At 35.7% G+C, this 17792-nt stretch overlaps 3 protein-coding genes across 8 annotated transcripts in view; 2 read left to right on the top strand and 1 right to left on the bottom strand.

Annotated features, from left to right (window-relative positions):
* Positions 1–9500, top strand: part of LOC102597111 (uncharacterized) — a 12149-nt gene extending 2649 nt beyond the window's left edge. For 3 of the 4 annotated variants that reach the window (XM_006353571.2, XM_015311413.1, XM_015311414.1), the window contains exons 3-13: positions 2049–2374; positions 2456–2548; positions 2646–2736; positions 3877–3970; positions 4715–4812; positions 4986–5055; positions 5683–5777; positions 7406–7522; positions 7628–7704; positions 8424–8468; positions 8556–9500. In XM_006353571.2, the coding sequence (XP_006353633.1) occupies positions 2049–2374; positions 2456–2548; positions 2646–2736; positions 3877–3970; positions 4715–4812; positions 4986–5055; positions 5683–5777; positions 7406–7522; positions 7628–7704; positions 8424–8468; positions 8556–9057 (1608 nt within the window). In that variant the 3' untranslated portion in view covers positions 9058–9500. Of the gene's footprint in view, positions 1–2048; positions 2375–2455; positions 2549–2645; positions 2737–3876; positions 3971–4714; positions 4813–4985; positions 5056–5682; positions 5778–7405; positions 7523–7627; positions 7705–8277; positions 8347–8423; positions 8469–8555 lie in introns of all 4 variants that reach the window. The other variant, XR_001474161.1, reaches the window with a different exon arrangement.
* A 958-nt stretch (positions 9501–10458) lies between these two features.
* On the top strand, positions 10459–14040 carry LOC102596788 (FHA domain-containing protein PS1-like). The gene is made up of 6 exons (XM_006353570.2): positions 10459–10837; positions 11223–11431; positions 11515–12723; positions 12798–12933; positions 13048–13430; positions 13530–14040. Exons 1-6 carry the CDS (start codon positions 10540–10542, stop codon positions 13764–13766), a joined length of 2472 nt encoding a protein of 823 aa, XP_006353632.1. The 5' UTR covers positions 10459–10539; the 3' UTR covers positions 13767–14040.
* Positions 14041–14299: 259 nt separating this feature from the next.
* On the bottom strand, positions 14300–16744 carry LOC102596245 (protein SENSITIVE TO PROTON RHIZOTOXICITY 1-like). 3 transcript variants are annotated; one of them, XM_006353568.2, is made up of 2 exons: positions 16615–16744; positions 14300–15733 (listed from the first exon to the last, which is right to left on the bottom strand). In XM_006353568.2, the coding sequence occupies exon 2, from the start codon at positions 15687–15689 to the stop codon at positions 14388–14390; it is 1302 nt and encodes a 433-aa protein (XP_006353630.1). In that variant the 5' UTR covers positions 15690–15733; positions 16615–16744; the 3' UTR covers positions 14300–14387. The 3 variants fall into 3 exon arrangements, with proteins under 3 accessions (XP_006353630.1, XP_006353631.1, XP_015166898.1); XM_006353569.2 differs by lacking the exon at positions 16615–16744 and adding an exon at positions 16285–16608; XM_015311412.1 differs by lacking the exon at positions 16615–16744 and adding an exon at positions 16174–16275.
* Between the last annotated feature and the right edge of the window lie 1048 nt (positions 16745–17792).

Below are 17792 nucleotides of genomic sequence, written 5' to 3'. Positions count from 1 at the left end.
GGGTCCCAGACGGATTTCTTGGTTAAAAAAAAAAAAAAAAAGTCCTTGCCAAGCTATGAATGTCTTGTAACTCATCCATTAGCACTAACTCTGACTTGTGAATACTGATACAAAGTCCTGATATAGGTTCAGACTATATAAGGTTTAACTAAGTATTGAGTGGTCTATGTCGAAGCCCTCAAAAGATTAATATTTCAGTGACGAACAATAAATGAGATATGTCCTTCCTTCCTCCGCTTCCATTACTACCTAGAGTTTCTTTATGAAACCAACATACCACCATACGCTCCATGAGTCTATTGAGGGCTTCCATCAAGAACAAAAAAGAAGCCGAGGTAATGGGTCCCCTTGCCTAATCCCTCTTAAGCTCCCCAAGAATCCAGTGGTTACCACTTTGAAGAATGAAAAGAAATACAGTGTCTTATCATGATGAAGCTCTCTTTTGAATCTATCGTTTATTCTCTTTATCAGTTCCTGTAAAGTTTTATCATATATTTGACCACTTGCTATTCCCCTCAAAAAAAGTCCCTCTGGTCGTCTTTATGGTTTTTCACTAAAGATGCTGCAATGCTACTTTGTTCTTAATTCATTTTTGAGCATGTAGATTCCCAAAGTTGAATTTAAAATCAGGATGAAATGTTCAGTTGAATCTATGGTTTACTCTCGCTCTCTCTCTCTTTCTCTATCAGTTTCATTCATGTTCCACCATATATTTGAATATTTCCATCCCCCTTAAATACAATCCTACTGGTCATCTTTCTCAATAGTTGTTAACAAAAGATGCTGCAATGCTGCTTTAAGCTTACTTTATTGATGTTGCACATAGAGAGGAAGATTATCTTGAACATCTTTTGGCAATAATTCTTGTTGTATTCAGTATTAACTAGTATAAGTACCCACGCTCGCACGAAAAATATTAAAGATATTGGGCATGGAAAATGTAATGTGCTGAAACAAGTAAAGACAAAAGAGACTCCTCTTTCAATTAACTTTTTCTTATGCATCACGAAGCTTTTTCTTCTTTTCATTGGATCAAACAATTTTCCAATTCAGTCATAAATTTTCAGTTCAACACAATATCTAACATAAACTTCTGATATAGTGTAAAGCTTTTTCCGCAAAGATATAATCTTCAAAAGGAAAAACAGAGATTTATCTAATTAATAATTTTTTGTGAAAACTAGATTTATCAAACTAATATATTCTAACATTGATTGAGCATGTGAACCAAACACAAAATTTAGTTGAACTACTCTCTAATGTGATTGCATAGTAAATGACAGTTAGCTCTTAGGTCATTCTTTGGGCAGCTTTCCTAGCAATAAGTCTCTCTTTGGCTTTGATCTTGGTCTGTTGACTCCAACTTTCGGACTTCAGAAGTTTCATCATTTATACACGCTCATGTATCATGAAAATCATAACTAAATGATCTGATGGCAAAGAAAAAAGACCATCATAATTGCAAGCTGATGTAAAAGGGAAAAAAATGATCCAGTAGTAATGAGGCCAACAAAGAACAAAATCGGACAATGAATTCAATTTAATGTGTTAATAAATACATTTTTCCCGGATGGGTGTAGAATATTGGATGGCTGCATACAAACTATGATTCAACCAACTGAACAAAAAATAAACTAGTAACTCGCAGATAGTGTAATATCAGACAACTGGCAATAATTGTATTCAGTATTAATTAATTTCCTAAAGATGAAGATTAATGGTTATATTTCTAAATATTACTCTCCTTTCCAATTTATGCGATGGTGTTTGAGTGGGCATGGAGATTAAGAAATAACAACGGAAGACTTTTGAAACTTGTGGTCTATAATAATCCATAGATATTTGTGTGACTAAAAATTATCTCACTAAGGGTAAAATAAGTATTTTAAAGTTAATTTTTTACTAAAATGTAGAAAGATGTCATTCGGTATTTTAAAGTTAAATTGTTAAACATGTCATTCTTTCTGGAATTGACTAAAAAGGGAAGAGTGTCACATCAATTGAGGACAAAGGGAGTAAAATTTAATAATTTTATATTTGCTTGACAGGTTTCAGAAGTGAGTTCACTTTTGGGCAGAGCTGGTACAGTGGGGCTTGGCAAGGCAGTAGATGTGTTGGATACTCTTGGTAGCAGCATGACAAATTTAAACCTAAGTGGTGGCTTTGCATCTAGCATGGCAATCAAGGGAAATAAAATTTCCATTTTGGCATTTGAAGTTGCAAATACAATTGTCAAGGGTGCCAATCTTATGTATGCCCTTTCAAATGAGAACATTAAGCATTTGAAGGAAGTGGTTCTCCCTTCTGAAGGTGTGCAGCTGTTGATATCAAAAGATATGGATGAGCTCTTCAGAATTGCTGCAGCAGACAAAAGGTGTCAAAGAGTCTGAAATAACTTTTGCGTACTTTCATTTTCTTTTGGTTCAAGAGTGAGATAGTTGTTGTAATTTGACAGGGATGAACTGAAAATATTCTCTTGTGAAGTGGTTCGCTTTGGAAATAGTTGCAAAGATCCTCAATGGCACAACTTAGACCGTTACTTTGAGAAGTATTTAAAACTAACTTTAGTCCAGTTTTTCTGCTTTGTTGTTACCACTTCAAAAATGAATATTCACATTATCTGTAGTTCATTCCATTACGTTTAGGTTGGAATCAGAATTGACACCTCATAAACAACTAAAAGAAGAAGCTGAGACTGTGATGCTGCACTTAATGACCTTGGTACAGTATTCAGCAGTAAGTTCCATCTCAGCATCTACACTTCTTGACCTATTCTTTCCCTATTTGTTTCATTTTTTTATTTTTTTTCCGTTATGTAATGCTCCCTCCGTCCCAATTTATCTGAAGTGTTTGACTGAGCTCGGAGTTCAAGAGGAAAACGAATACATTTGAAACTTGTGGTCTAGAATAAGCCATGAAATTTTTAATGGTTGTAAATCATTTCATTAAGGGTAAAATGGGAAGATCGAAGTTAAATTGTTACTAAATATGAAAATAAGTCATTCTTTTTGGACTGACTAAAAATGAAAGAGTGTCACATATTTGGGATGGAGGGAGTAATTTCTTTTGATAATGAAGTATTCTGTTATATAATATATATACATAAGTAGAGTATCTCACACAAAAACATAATTCTTTATGAAGAGCAATAATTCATTATCTCATAGGGTGTTCCAATTTATTTATTTTTTAAAATCCTCGACTTGTACAATGAGTTATTTAACTCTTCAAATGCTATTTTGGTTTTGTTTTTTCCATATGGTCCATATAAGCATTAGAGGATCCCTCCTGAATTTCCACCCGAGTTGCATATTTATATAACCCTATCCGACATCATTCATTCTATTCCCATCATGTTACAAATTCTACACTATAATTGGTCTACCACTTGAAAGTTTAGTATGGATGCATCAGTTCCTGCTTAATGACCACCCATGTTATGATACTTGGATTAGCTTAAAGATTTGTGAATATTTCTCTGCAATTCCAGTAGTTGGAGTAGATTATATGAATCCTCTTTATTATGATCCAATTCATTCTAATTAAATGATTTCTCTTTTGAGACATATTATGGATTTTACATGGATATACACGTTTTTAACCAGAAAACAAAAATTCCTAGTAAAGGTCAGATCTAATATATGTGTTAGAAAAGTAAGCTTAGTCCCAACTTGTTGTTTTTGTCTATATGAGCATGTTGTTCAATTGGTTCTATTTTTACCTAACACTACGTTGATTCTGAGTAGGTATTTTTTGGACAATTTCTTACCTAGTGGTATATGTGGTTCTCTTTTGTTACTGTCAAATTATTATATTGTCATAAATTGTAAACAAGTATCTGGTTCGAGTAAATTGTAATTATTATGATCTTTGCAGGAACTGTACCATGAATTGCATGCATTGGACAGAATTGAACAAGATTGTCGACGTAAAGCCCAAGAAGAGGATACTTCAAATGCTACTCAGAAAGGTCATCTATTCACATATATTCATATTGTGCTCTATCTTTTTTACCTAACTATTTTAAATCAGCAGATCTGCATTAGCTCTAAGTTTATATAAATTATTTCTATACAATGAACTTCCTCCAGTTTCTCATAGCATTAGGAACTTAATCACCAGCATGTTAGGTATTGTGGGCCTAGACAGAACACTCCTGCTTGGGGTTTCCACAGGGTGCTACAAATAGCTTAATGAAGAAATCTTGAACGGGTAGATTCTAGCTACTATTGTTGTTTTCTAGATATGTATTCTGAACATGGTTTAAGACCTGGTTGGCTCAAGTCCACTTTTAATTCTGATGCTGCCATTGAAGTCCTCCTACACCTTCATTTGCAAAAGAGAAGCAAGCTCTATGGATGGAAGTCATAGCTGGAGAATATTGGGAATCAATTAGATTTAGGAACATCTTATTGAATCTGATAACTAATTCAAAAATATAGATATATAGACATCTTACTGATTCTAAACAGCATTGAGGACATTGTTTCCTTGTGGTTACTGTTTGTCGAGACTATTCTGTACTTTTAGTTGGTGTAAAGTTTGTGTAATGTCATGTGATTCTGTGGAGGACGTGAGACTCTTGTTACTTAATCTAGTAACCTTTGTTTACTCTTGCATTTTCTTCTTTTACTTTTGTCTTTAGTATCTGTTTTCTTCCTACTGATTTCTTATATTCTTGTTCTAATATTCCTTTTAACATATAAATATGCAGGAGATAGCCTTGCAATTTTGAGAGCAGAGTTGAAAAGTCAAAAGAAACATGTTAAAAGTTTGGAAAAGAAGTCTCTCTGGTCGAAGATATTGGAAGAGGTAGCAAATTCAGTCCTGCTTTATCTTTTACTTTGATCTTAAATTTGATACTGGTAATGTGGTATCTAGTTTCTACTTACTGCACAAGATGGGTGGTCTGTTTAAGATAAATTGTCGAGGTTCCTTTCAAATTTCAATTGACTATGCTAACATCTGCTTTGCCATAATTGAAGGTGATGGAAAAGCTTGTGGACATTGTCCACTTCCTCCATTTGGAGATCCATGCTGCGTTTGGCAACACTGGTAATGCTTTGGAAACTTCAAGTTAACTTTTTATCATGATTCTTGGATCATTGTTGTCTGTCTATATCGTGATTAACTTTAAGATTTACATTTTGCTTGTGTCAATTGCTCGTTTAGTTTTAAGTGTAAACAACAATTTGTTTCTACATTATAGACTAGAAAATTAGCACGTCCTGCTATTCACTAGGTGAGTAAAGATCTGTTTTACCAACGGCTACCTATCAATTTTATCTGTTATGTACAAACAGTTACTGTTGCTGATGCACTTGTGGTGATCAAGGGAAATCATAATCTAGGGTGAACTATGAGTTATTGGACTTTATTATGCAACTAAGAGAGTCAGAAGTCATTGTCATGGCAGAACAATCCATGCTTGTTTGTTATTGCCTATGCTTATATTACAGCTCATAATACTGATTCATTTGTTCCTATAAGGAAGGTATATTTTGTTTTATAAGGCAGGAACAGACAAAATCAATCGAAACAGTTAAATATTTTTTTAACTCGTATTCTATAGGTGCTGAGCGTTTAGAGTTAAATCATTTCTTTCATGTCTTCAATTTGTTTTTGAGTGACTGAATTGTACAATTTTTGACCTGACTGCTATAGTTTTGCCAAACCTTGCAGATGGAGACCGACCAATAAAAAACAACCATCAGAGATTAGGATCTGCTGGTCTTGCATTACATTATGCAAATATCATTACTCAGATTGATACGCTTGTAAGCATCTCATGCACATACAATTATTAGAGAATCAGCATTTTTGACGCTATCATTTAATCTTTTGATTTCATTCATTTCCTTAATGGAAATGTGGAATGAAGTTGATATCTTTTCCTCCATTAAGCTAAAATACTTTTTTTGTTTCTCGTCATAAATATATCAAGCATTTATCTTCCTTGTAAATCATCATCTTAATCCCAATAGATATTCTCTCATCTCTTTATATGTTTCATAAAGCTGTATGCTCTAATATCTATCAGGAGTCACAATAAAGAATGGAGGTCTATCAATTGGACCAAAAACAAATGCTGCAAGAACTGCCACAGTGAAAATACTCAAATTGCCATTGTCTTTGTGAATCTCATATCATACTTAGAGTTTTAAATCGATAGCTAGAACTCCCAAGATCAGGTGAATTGTTCATGTGAAGATAGCAGTACTTTAAGGTCGTGATCCACTATAGAAGGCATTTGAAATCTTACTCTCAAGTGTTTTCATGGTTTTCATCATCTCACTTCCTGTTTTAGTATTGTATTTTTTTTATTGAAGAACTCGAAGCATTAGTAGGTGGGTTTATTATATTAACGTAGGCATTTTTTTTTTTCTTTTTGACTTGAATTTGATGTTTGACTTCGTTTGTTTTTTTTTTGAAAAAAAAACATGTAATCTTTTCTATGTTACCCAAACTTTATGGTCCTCATGTATAGCTTGTAATCTTTTCTTTGTTACCCAAACTTTATGGTATGCCTCATGTTCGGGTCTTGGGGACCTGTAAATATTTGGAAGTCAATTGTTACTCACTTAGCTGGAACGTAGATTAGTTCAAATGAGATTTTTTGGTAACCCAGCCATAGTTGTGGTGCCAAAGCTATTTTTATGAGTTATATTTCTAATAAATATTCTCACTAGGCAAGCTAGATACATTGTATGAGAATTTTTATGAGAAATGCTTACTCTCTATGTTTAGGCGGACTCTTCAAAATCCCTGCCGCACCCATGCTGACACGACATGGGTGTGGGTGTGGGATCCATAACTGATTTGGTCAACTTATCTTGGGTACTTTGACCACATTCTAGACCGAGAAGTATAGATTGATTGGGTATTTAGTTTGATTTATGGGTTTATGTCATATATATATATGAGAACGCTTTTCTATTACGTGAGATAAGAATAAAATATTGGTGTTTAGAAGAAATGAAGTTTTATTAGTTTTAGTTCTATAACTTTAACTAATCGATATATTTACTTTTTATGTCGTAATAAACATTTATTGGTCATATCCCTGCACCCGTATCCGAACTTGGATTCATACCCGAATCCTAAAATTTATGTGATGAAGAATCCAACCCTTAGATCCGCATTCATGTCCGAGCAGCATAGCAGTTACTGTAGTACCCTAAATTCGGGTGTTTCTCCATTTTAGCTCTCTTTCTTCAGTCAGTAGAGGTGCGTAAGTAATGGAATCATACTTCTTACAGTCTCACAATCGTGCTGAAATTGTAACAAATTGGTATTCTGGATTAGTAATGTTGTCAAATTGTATGAAAAATATTTGTAAAATTATGTTAGTTGTTGACATTTCTAATCAGAAACATAAAGTGAGTATCATATTTTATATGATCAGGTCACACGATCCGGTTCGGTGCCCCCAAATACAAGAGATGCTTTATACCAAGGGTTGCCACCAAGCATTAAGTCAGCTTTGCGATTCAAATTACAATCCTTCCAGCTCAAGGAAGAGGTACTCTTTATTTTGTCTTTCAAGGGTTTTTTGTGGGGTATCCTCAAGTTTCTGCCTTCTAGGCCGTTGAATGTTAGTAATACTCCAGATACTCGTATTGTGCAGTTAACTGTGCAACAAATCAAGGCTGAAATGGAGAAAACGCTGCAGTGGCTTGTTCCCATGGCAACCAACACAACCAAGTAAAACATCAATTTCCTAGTAATATATTCTTCAATTACAGCTTTCCAGTGATTCTTCATATGTTTCTTAGTCCAAAGAGGCTTTTCTGGTCAGCTATATTATATCAGTGGGTACTCTAAATTAATTCTAATTTGCGTTTTCTTGAGACTGGTGTTCCGATAGGCGAGGGATGTGAAGCCAGATCGTACTAAAAACAAAGATTTGTTTAAAGAAAATGATAGATTTCATTATTCATTGGGGTTGTATGCTTGGAAGTTATCTTTCTTTTTCTCTTGTAGATTTTAAATGAGCTAAATTGAGCAATGTTAAATAAGGGCAATTGCATGAAGAATGCTATATTGTTTGCCCATATAGTATATTTGGATTAGAAAAAAATAAAATCATGTAGAAGAAAGGAAAGCAAAAGAGTGTCTTGTTTCTGTGTTTTGGTTTTGATGGTGAAAGAATGTAAAAAAGAGTTGTTTCTTATTAGATTCCTTGATGTGCTTATGTTTCAGTTCCTTGGCTAAAGATCAAGTGTAGTATCTCATCTTATCAGTATAGCATCCTTATTTTTCTCCTTAATAACTCAGGCCTTTGGCCTACTAAGGAGTTGCATTGGAGTTTTCTTCCCTCAACTTCTGTCCATTTTGTGTGAAAAGGTATATGTGTTATTAAACTATCCTCTCCGTCTCCTTTTTTCTGATGTAGATCCACTTCCTTTACTCTTACTTTACAGGGCCCACCATGGGTTTGGATGGGTTGGAGAATGGGCAAATACAGGGTGAGCTCAATTATAAGAAACTTGATCTTTACTGATTGAACCAATTTTATGGCAAGTATTTATATTCATTTGGTCTGAAATGAACAGGAAACCTGCTGGCCAGACTGATCTACTTCGAATTGAGACACTATATCATGCTGATAAGGAGAAAACCGAAGCTTATATTCTTGAACTGGTGGTGTGGCTTCACTATCTTGTCACTCAGTCGAGAAGTTCTACAAATGGCGGAATCAGATCTCCAGTGAAATCTCCATGCTGTTACCCTAATCAAAAGATGAATCAGTTAACACACAAGCCAAGTTCTCCATCTTCCACATTAACAATTGAAGACCAAGAGATGCTTCGAGATGTAAGCAAGAGAAAACTGACACCCGGAATTAGCAAGTCCCAAGAATTCGATACTGCAAGAACTAGGTTGAGCAAGTTCCACAGGCTGAGTAAGAGTAGTAACCATTCCCCTATACGTGAAACCAAGAAGGACCCCTTTCCCATCAGGAGACCGTCTTCTGTTCCAGTGATCAATTTTGACATTGATCGACTCAAAGCTTTGGATGTCATTGATAGAGTGGACACAATCCGAGGGACATAATGGTAAACTGATATAGCTGGGTTGGCAGAGAGGGGATCCTTTATTTGAGGCATCATTTTCTGCTGCATTTGGTTATCTTCTTTATGCTAATGGCTGCCTTTCTGCATGAGCCAATCATTTTCCTCTGCTGCCATTGTATTATGGCCTAGTTTGTGATGGGGAACCAGATATCAGAATAGCGTTCAAAATCTGCTATCTGTTCTGGTGCAAATTTTCTGGTAAATTTAGGGTACTATGATGAGTGAAAGTATTCTGGCCTGTTTTGGTATTGTCTGGTATCTTGAAACCTCTGTGCTTGCAAGAGCTGGTGGATAGGTTTGATAGAGATTTGAGCTTTTTAGGGGGAGTGAATGAATGTGACTGCTACAATTCCATCATCATATGTACATAATGTTCTATTTATTTTAACTTAATAATCAAAAGCTTGTTCTTTGTTTCTCCTATATTGGTCCTTGCTCCTTTGTTCCTTATGAATGGAGTGTTTTGAGAGTATTTCTTTGCTTACCACACTGTACCTGTCTTTTCTTCTTGTTTTTTGTCTAACAAAGATAAATCGCTTGTCTACCTCAACATCCATAGAATATCCTTCGTATGTCTAATTTATATAACTCACTTTCTTTTTTAGTTAGTCCTAAAAGAGTGATACATTTTTATATTTAGTACCAACAATTTAACTTTAAAGTATTAATTTTATCTTTAATAAATTTATTTATAGTGACGCAAACATTTACTCCATCCGTTTTAAAAAGAATGACCTCATTTCCTTTTTAGTTAGTTTTAAAAAAAATGACCTCTTTTCTTTTTTTGGTAATATTTTAATTTCAGTTTTTCACGTGGCATGTTTAAGATCACAAGATTAAAAGACAATTTTGTACATTTGACATAACTTTAATTTAGGACCTCAAGATTTAAGTCTTCTTTATTTTTTTAAACTCCATATCAAGTCAAATTAGGTCATTCTTTTTTAAACGGAGGGAGTACTTATTTATATAAACCAAAAATTTCAAAAGTTAATCTATCTTTCTTAAATTTAATATCAAGTCAAACTACATCACATGAATGTCGCATAAATTAGGATAATGGAGTAACATTTGTATGATTCTTTAAAATTGTGTGGGGTTACACACACAAAATGTGTGCACATACCAAGTAAAATAGGTGCATAGACAAGGGTGGATTTGGAGAGTCGATAAATATTACAAAGGTTAGATTAGTTGTTGAGGAGGTTCAAAATTCACTCAAAGGCTTTAAGTTCAAATTTCAAGCATTATATTTTTTGAACCCTAAATAGTCCACCTTTTAACTAGAAGTCTCAAGCGTAAAAATAAAATAAAAATCTACCCTAAGAAAACAACAACACAAAAAAAAGAAACTCTATTAAAGCTAACGGTCACTTTTTCAAGAATTCATTTAAAAAACACAACCCTCTTATCCCTCTGTCTTTGTAACAAATCCTCTCTGTCTCTTTCTCTTCTCTCTCCCATGGCGGAAAAGCAAGAATCTTTGGGAAAACCCAATTCGCAGAGTGAAGAAGAGAAGAAGATTCCAGTGTTTACAGTGCTAAAGAATGGCGCCATCCTCAAGAACATCTTTCTTCTTGACAATCCCCCGGCCACACATGTTGCAATCACAGCAAATCAAGAATTTGAAGAGATTTTGGTAGTTGGAAGACACCCAGATTGTAACATTGTATTGGAACACCCAAGCATTAGCAGATTTCACCTCCGAATTCACTCTAATCCTTCTTCTCATTCCCTCTCTGTTATTGATCTGTCTTCGGGTAACTCCTAAATCAAACTCTGCCTTTGAGAATTTTTTCTTGCTGTTTCAGTATTTAGTATGTAGATTGCTTGATTTTGTATGAGTTTATCACAATTGAGTCTGAGGTCAGCATACCAGAAAGATAATACTCTTTTTGTACAAATGTGACACTTTCCTTTTTAGTCCGTCCCAAAAGAAGGTTATTTTTCTATAATTAGGACGATTTTAAAATCTAAAAGTGAAATTTTACGACAGTTTTTTCTTAGTCTTGCATATTAGGGATTTTTATGAATGTATTATTGTTCCTTGAAAATCATTTTCTCTTGACTAGACAAGAAATCCATGAATTCACATTTCTTTGTATTGTTTCTCAAGTTTCTCACTATGATTTGTTGCTGCTTCAGTCCATGGGTCATGGATTTCTGGAAACAAGATTGAACCAGGGGTTCGAGTTGAGTTGAAAGAGGGTGATAAGATGAAGCTAGGAGGTTCAAGAAGGGAATACATGCTGCACTGGATTCCAATAAGTCGCGCATATGATTTGGAGAATCCATTTGTAGCTCCACTAGGTGAGGCAGAACCATTCAAAGAAATGGATGAGAAAGAACATCAGGTGAGCTGTAGTAGTAGTATACACCTGTATGTTTTCAACTATTTTGTCCCCTTAGTGTCTAATTTATCATATATTTTTTCTAGGATGAGAATGGCTTTGCTCTTCAGAATGAGGGTGATGATTTGGTGCAGGATCAAGATTCATCATTTTCTTGTTCGAGTTTGTTGCCATACATTAAATGTCCAACTCCGTCAGCTCCTCCAATGCCTGAGGAGATGAAGTCCTCATTTCCCTATGGTGATGAGGAAGTAAACATAAATCCACTTGAGAAAATACATGGAGAGAGTGAAATCAGTTTGCTGCAGCCTGCTTACGAACCTGACCAAGAAAACAGCAGTCCGCGAGCCCTTCTTGTCTCAGGAGGGTTCCGAACAGAAAATGCAGATAGTACTCCAGTAAGATCTCAGCAAAGATGTTTGAACATTTGGTCTAGACGGGGAAAATGTTCCAGTGTTCAGATTCAAACTGGTCGAGATAGAGCTTTTATTGAAAGAGTTGACATTGATACTGAAGTTCACACACTTGATCATGAGAAGGTTGCAATGGAATCAGTTTTCAATGATCCTTTTTCTAGTGGAAACAAGGATGAAGATCATGCCTTCACTCCAGACAAAGAGAACCATGTTCCTAGTTCTCTCTTACTTGGGTCCGAGAAGAACTCATGTCTTACTGATGGACAAACTACAAAACCTATGCTTTCTTGTTGTATGGATGAGAATGGTGAAGAGAATTTTACTCTGGACAAAGTGGATTTTTCCGCAAACACTCATTCACCAAGGTCAATGAAGAAGATGAGCTGTTCAGAACAAATTAAGAATCCAAAATCTTTGAGATCTTCCCCAATGAAAGAGACTTTTGATTCCATACTCACACAAGCTGAAGGTCTTGAATATTACACAGAAAATGTCGGATCATCTACAATTCCCCCAAATATGAGTAAGAATAGTGAACAAATTTTCACTCCAGATAAAGAGAATATGACACCTGATAGTTATTCAATGAGATCAATAAAGAAGGGAAACATGGAGGAAGTAAAGCAACGAAAACCATTTGCGAAAGAAAATTTGAATGACAAAGTTCTTGAAGAGAAAATATCAGCAAGTCTTTCTTCTAGAAATAAGGCAAGAATGGAGGTAACCATGCTGAAGAACAGAACAGATAGAGTACCATTTCAACCTCTGCTTGTGACCAACTCCCCCAACAAGACCAAATCAGAATCTCCAGAACGGAAGGTCAAGTTGAATGCTAAACCAGTCAAGTGTCAAGAAATCATGGAGGCATACCCCTTTGCTGTAAGTTCATTGACATGCTTCTTATGTGAAATAACTTTAAGATTTCTAATCTATCGTTAAAACAATATCCACAGAATAACAATGCCAGGGAAGAGAAAAGAAGGTGGACCATGGTAGTGGATATCACCTCTTTGTTAAACAAAGAGTCAAGAAAAGCTTTGCAGCTTTTGCAAGGTCTCAAAGGGACTTGCCTGATAATTCCCAGAATTGGTAATGAACTTACTTTAGCACTCCCTCAGAAAAGTTCCTAGCATCCTCAAATATTTCAGTAGCTTTTCTTTCCAAAACCGCTTTACGTGATCTTTATCTATTCCTTGATATTAGTCTTAAGAGAACTGGATTACATGAAGAGACGTGCCAGCTTTTTCAGAAGAGCAACAGAAGTATTTGCAGCAATAGACTGGATAGATGATTGCATGGTAAATGCAAAATCATGGGTTCATGTGCAGAGTTGTGTAGAGGAAACAAGGCCTGTGGCACCAACTCCTCCTGCAACTGCACCACCGTATTTTTTCAATGAGGAGAATGGCATCTTTCCAGTCGGCTCAGTTCTATCCTCTCCACATTGTGGTCTAGCGGAAATTGTTTCACCCACAGCAGACGATCATATCCTTGAATATGCCCTCCTCTTCAAAAGAACTAACAGAGATGGACAACTTGTTCTCCTTAGCAATGATCTTACTATGAAGATCAAGGCCATGGCAGAAGTAAGACCACAACAACATGTCAACATATCCTCCCTTCCGCATCCCACTACACCCTTTAGAAAACAAGACTGACATTTATTTTTGTTTATTGATTGGCAGGGTATAATCTGTGAGACAGCAGAAGATTTCCAAGAGAGTCTGGTGAACCCATTCTCTGAGAGGTTTCTCTGGAAAGACAGCTCTCCCAGGGGAAGCACTTGGTCATGTGTGGATGACTTTGTTCTTGGACCTCTAAGGAAGACATCAAAGTCAGGACAAGCAGCAAAAGGCTTGAAGCTGATATTGCTTCATAATTCTCATTATAGGCAAATCTGTTCAGGCAGCACAGTTAGCTAGGCAGAGACTCACCCTTAAGGAAGCTGCTTGCTCCATAATTCTATCATAGGCAAATATGTTCATCCAGCTGAACCATCTAACTGAGCCTAGTTCCCCCTTCTTATCAAAGATGTCAAAGATGAAATCAGATCTTATGACCACATCTAGACATGTAAATGGTCATTGTTTTTGTCTTTTGAAACTTCTAGTTTTTCATTGCAATGTAATTGATTCTAGATGATTCACAGATTTTCTCAATGAAATCAGGTAACGTTGTGAAGCTTTTGTACATGTATCTATATCTGTAGTCCAATATCTTCAAAAATAAATTCAATGTTAGTTTTAGTTCAGCACTTTGTTAAATAGTTGTTTAAATCTGAATCCAAATTCTCTTGTGAAACTAATTAAGGAGAAGTTCTGTTAATGAAGTCTGTTTGTAACTAAAAGCAGATTAATAAAAAAATATTCTGATATTGTTGACTTGGGATTACAGACTTGCCAAGTACCTAGTCGAAGACAGATATAACATTTTTAAGCAGTCAAAAAGAGCAATGCACACTAATGAAAGACGTCATTTATTCACAAAGAACTGACATAATAAGAAAACTAGACAGCATTAAACCAAAGACAAATTCACTTGAACTATTCCAGTGTAGTAGAACCTATGTTTTTTCCAGCCTTACGGGGGTAATTACATGAACCTGACAGTAGAAAAGAGAATGAGTTTTCTTGGTCCTCAAATGGTGGTTGAGGAAACTCCTGCAGTTCGTTAAGCTTGCTAGTTTCAAAGTTCAAAGATGAGAAATAACTGTCAGGATTATCCGTACTCCCTTTTACATTCATCGTATTTTGAAACCCACTGTCATTCTGAACATTTACCTCAAAATCTATATTTCCAGCCTTTGTAGTTGCATCATTGGTTTGGCCTTGATCGGATGTCGGAGCAAAACCTTTGGTTTCATCTAGAGGAATTGCAGGTGTGTGTCCTTGGAAAAGGGAAATGTGCCCGAAAAGCTTGTCTTTCCTGGAAAAGGTTGTTCCACAAGAACAAAGCCATTTATCTTTACCACAATGTTTCTCATGTGTTCTAAGATCTGCAATAACTGAAAATTTCTTCAAATTGCACCTACTACAAGCATATCTTTTCTCACAGTGGGTTCTTCTGTAATGGTTTTTCACACATAAGATACTCTTTAGTGGCTGAAACTTTTTGTGCTCTTTATTGCGCTTGCAACCAACACAAGGACAGGAATACCTTTTAATAAGCGTCGTCCCAGAGCTGGAATCCTTGTGAGGCTTTGCAAGAGCAGCTGAAGTTTTGTATTCATCCCCATGACCCCTCATGTGCATCCGCAAATTGGCATCTCTCTTAAATCCCTTCCCACAAATTGTGCAAAAGTGAGTGTGAGGTGCAAGAATTTCCTCTTTCTCCAGCTGCAGAATCTCGTAGGAACCAGGAGGGAGGTTCTCTTCCTCATGGGGTTCATCTTCATCTTTCGCCTCATGTTCATCAACAGAACAATCTCCCATTTGATCAACATGGTTGGTCTGATCTTTCGCCTTAGTTGCATTAACATTACATGTCAGAGCACCGACATTAGTACCTGTTTCAGAAGGAACGGAGGCACCACCAAACTGCTCGAGTTGCTTGGTAGGTGGATTCGCTTGATGCTTCACGGTTGGAAGAAGACTCCCTGCAGTTGATATCAATTGAATAATAATAGAGGTAAGATCAGTTGTTATTAGCTGTTGCTGCTGAATTGAAAGGTCACTTCCCTGAATCCCAGCTAGACTTCTGTGGTCAACAATTATACGCACCAACTCCCGGAGTTGATGAATCTTTTGTTCAAGAAAAGACATACTTCTAAGCATGGCTCTTGGATCCCATTCTTTTATTCCAGTAACATCATGATTATCACTGCTTTGATTAGCCTGTTGTTCCATGCGATATGCGTTTTAGATTGCGAAATTTGTTGCTCAATCCTAGTCTGGTGATCCGGAAATGAGTGTAGTTAGTTATTTGAGAAAATTAGTTAAAACTTTCTATTCTGTTCATAATCCCAAATCAAGATATTTATACACTTTAAGTGCTTTGAAATTTAAAGAAACTAAGATAGAGAGACGTGCCGTCTGTAAGCAAACTGTGCACATTAAGAGAAGAGGAGAGATGTTCGCAATTACTACCACAAGAAAGCCGTCTCCTATCTTCTAACAGAAATTCCTAACCAAGTTCATTGAAACCTACATTTAATTTCTCCACTAGAAGCTAATTTCCATAAACTAAATGACAGCATCCCCATCTAACATCCTACCCCCACCCTCAGACCAACCTCCAACAGAAAAGTAAATTACATAGAAACAAAGATTTCAAAACAAAATCCTGAAAACCCCCCCATATATGCTCTCTTTATTTACTCATCGAACTCACATAAAAATTCAATCTTTCTCCAAAATGATACTCTGTTACAAGTTGATCAACAAAGTAAGTATTTCTTTCACCAAAACATCACAAGATCCAACTACTACAACAACAACATACCAAGTGTAGGCCCAGTGTAATGAACCGTAAAGTGGGATCCGAAGAGGATAGAATGTACACAACAACAACATAACCAGTGTAGTCTCACAAAATGGGGTCTGAAGAAGATAAAGTGTATGAGATATTGTTTTCTATACACCCTCGACTCAAGAAAAAACAATCCAAACAACAGAGAACAATATGATATTCGAATAACAAACAGTAACAAAAATGGAAGGATAGGGGCAATACTACGAACAACTAATATGAATGGACAACAAGACTAAGCCCTAATAAATCCACCAACAGATGAAATCCAATCAATAAGAAGCAAAAGTAATGAAGACAAACCAGATTAAAGATGCTCTTTTTCCCCTGCTATTTTAACTGAGTGGGATTACATAGCAAGAAAAGGGAAAGAAAGCAAAAGGGTCGGTTTTACATGTATGAGGATAAGCAACGGCAACAACCAGTGACGAAGTCAACATTTTCAATAAGAAGGTTTAAAATCAGAAAAAATAGATACACAAAGTAGTCGAAGATTTGACATCTACTATATATCTAAAAGTTTATTTTAATCAGATATAAATTATATAATTTTTCGCCGAAAGAATTCGGATTAATGGTAAGGCACTGCCAACAACTAATGTCTATTCTGAAATTAATGGATCCCACTTACTTTGTTGCTAGTAAAAGTTAGCCATCACCAACTTTGGCTTTTTGTGAAGAAAATATTAAAATCAACTGTCAAATCAAGAATACTGTTAGCCTGCCCACTCCATTCAACACACCGTCGCTCCCCACCACCACTACATGCATGCACACGGCACAGATTTTGATAAACTTAGGGGTCGTTTGGTAATTAGATAAAGCAAGTCTTATTCATATATTAAAGTCCGTATAACTTATACATGTTTGGTATGTGGATAAAAAAGTTATTCATGTATATAATTAGTAGGTCTAACCCATCGGTGGCCCCCTAAATTTGGCACGATCTTTCACTTAGACACATTAACTAGGCTTTGTTCATTTTAGACACCTCATGTCACGCCTAACTGTGTCAATTTGACACTTTCTGCTGAAATGGCATAGCAAGTGTGATACACTCACTAAATGCGCGTGAGAGCCTCATTTTACCAAATTTTAATTTTTTTTCTTCTTCTACCCCATTTTTTGGCTACCATTTTCCAAGCTTAAACTCTTTCTATGGTGAAAAAAATTTGACGATGTCACAAACAAAAAGTGAATTCTAGCGCCCATAAATTTTAAGCTTAAATACTTTCACTTATTTTGTTGTCCTTCTTCCTCCTCAAAATAATTTGAGAAAATCAACATAAATTTCAAGAAGAAAAAAACACTCAGAAATGGCAAGAAATCATATTTTCAATTATCAAATCCTACATTCACAACAAACAATTTTAGCGTTCCAATCCATTTGTATGTCTTCTCACATCATAATCACAGAAAAAGTCCAAATAAAAAAAAAAGCTTCTTCTTTTGACACATTTGGGTGGGGGAGGGTCGGGGGT

This window comes from Solanum tuberosum, unplaced genomic scaffold (genome assembly GCF_000226075.1).
Source record: "Solanum tuberosum cultivar DM 1-3 516 R44 unplaced genomic scaffold, SolTub_3.0 scf00158, whole genome shotgun sequence".
Lineage (NCBI taxonomy): Eukaryota > Viridiplantae > Streptophyta > Magnoliopsida > Solanales > Solanaceae > Solanum > Solanum tuberosum.
Note: the sequence above shows the minus strand (reverse complement) of the source record. Positions and strands in the feature narration are given on the sequence as shown.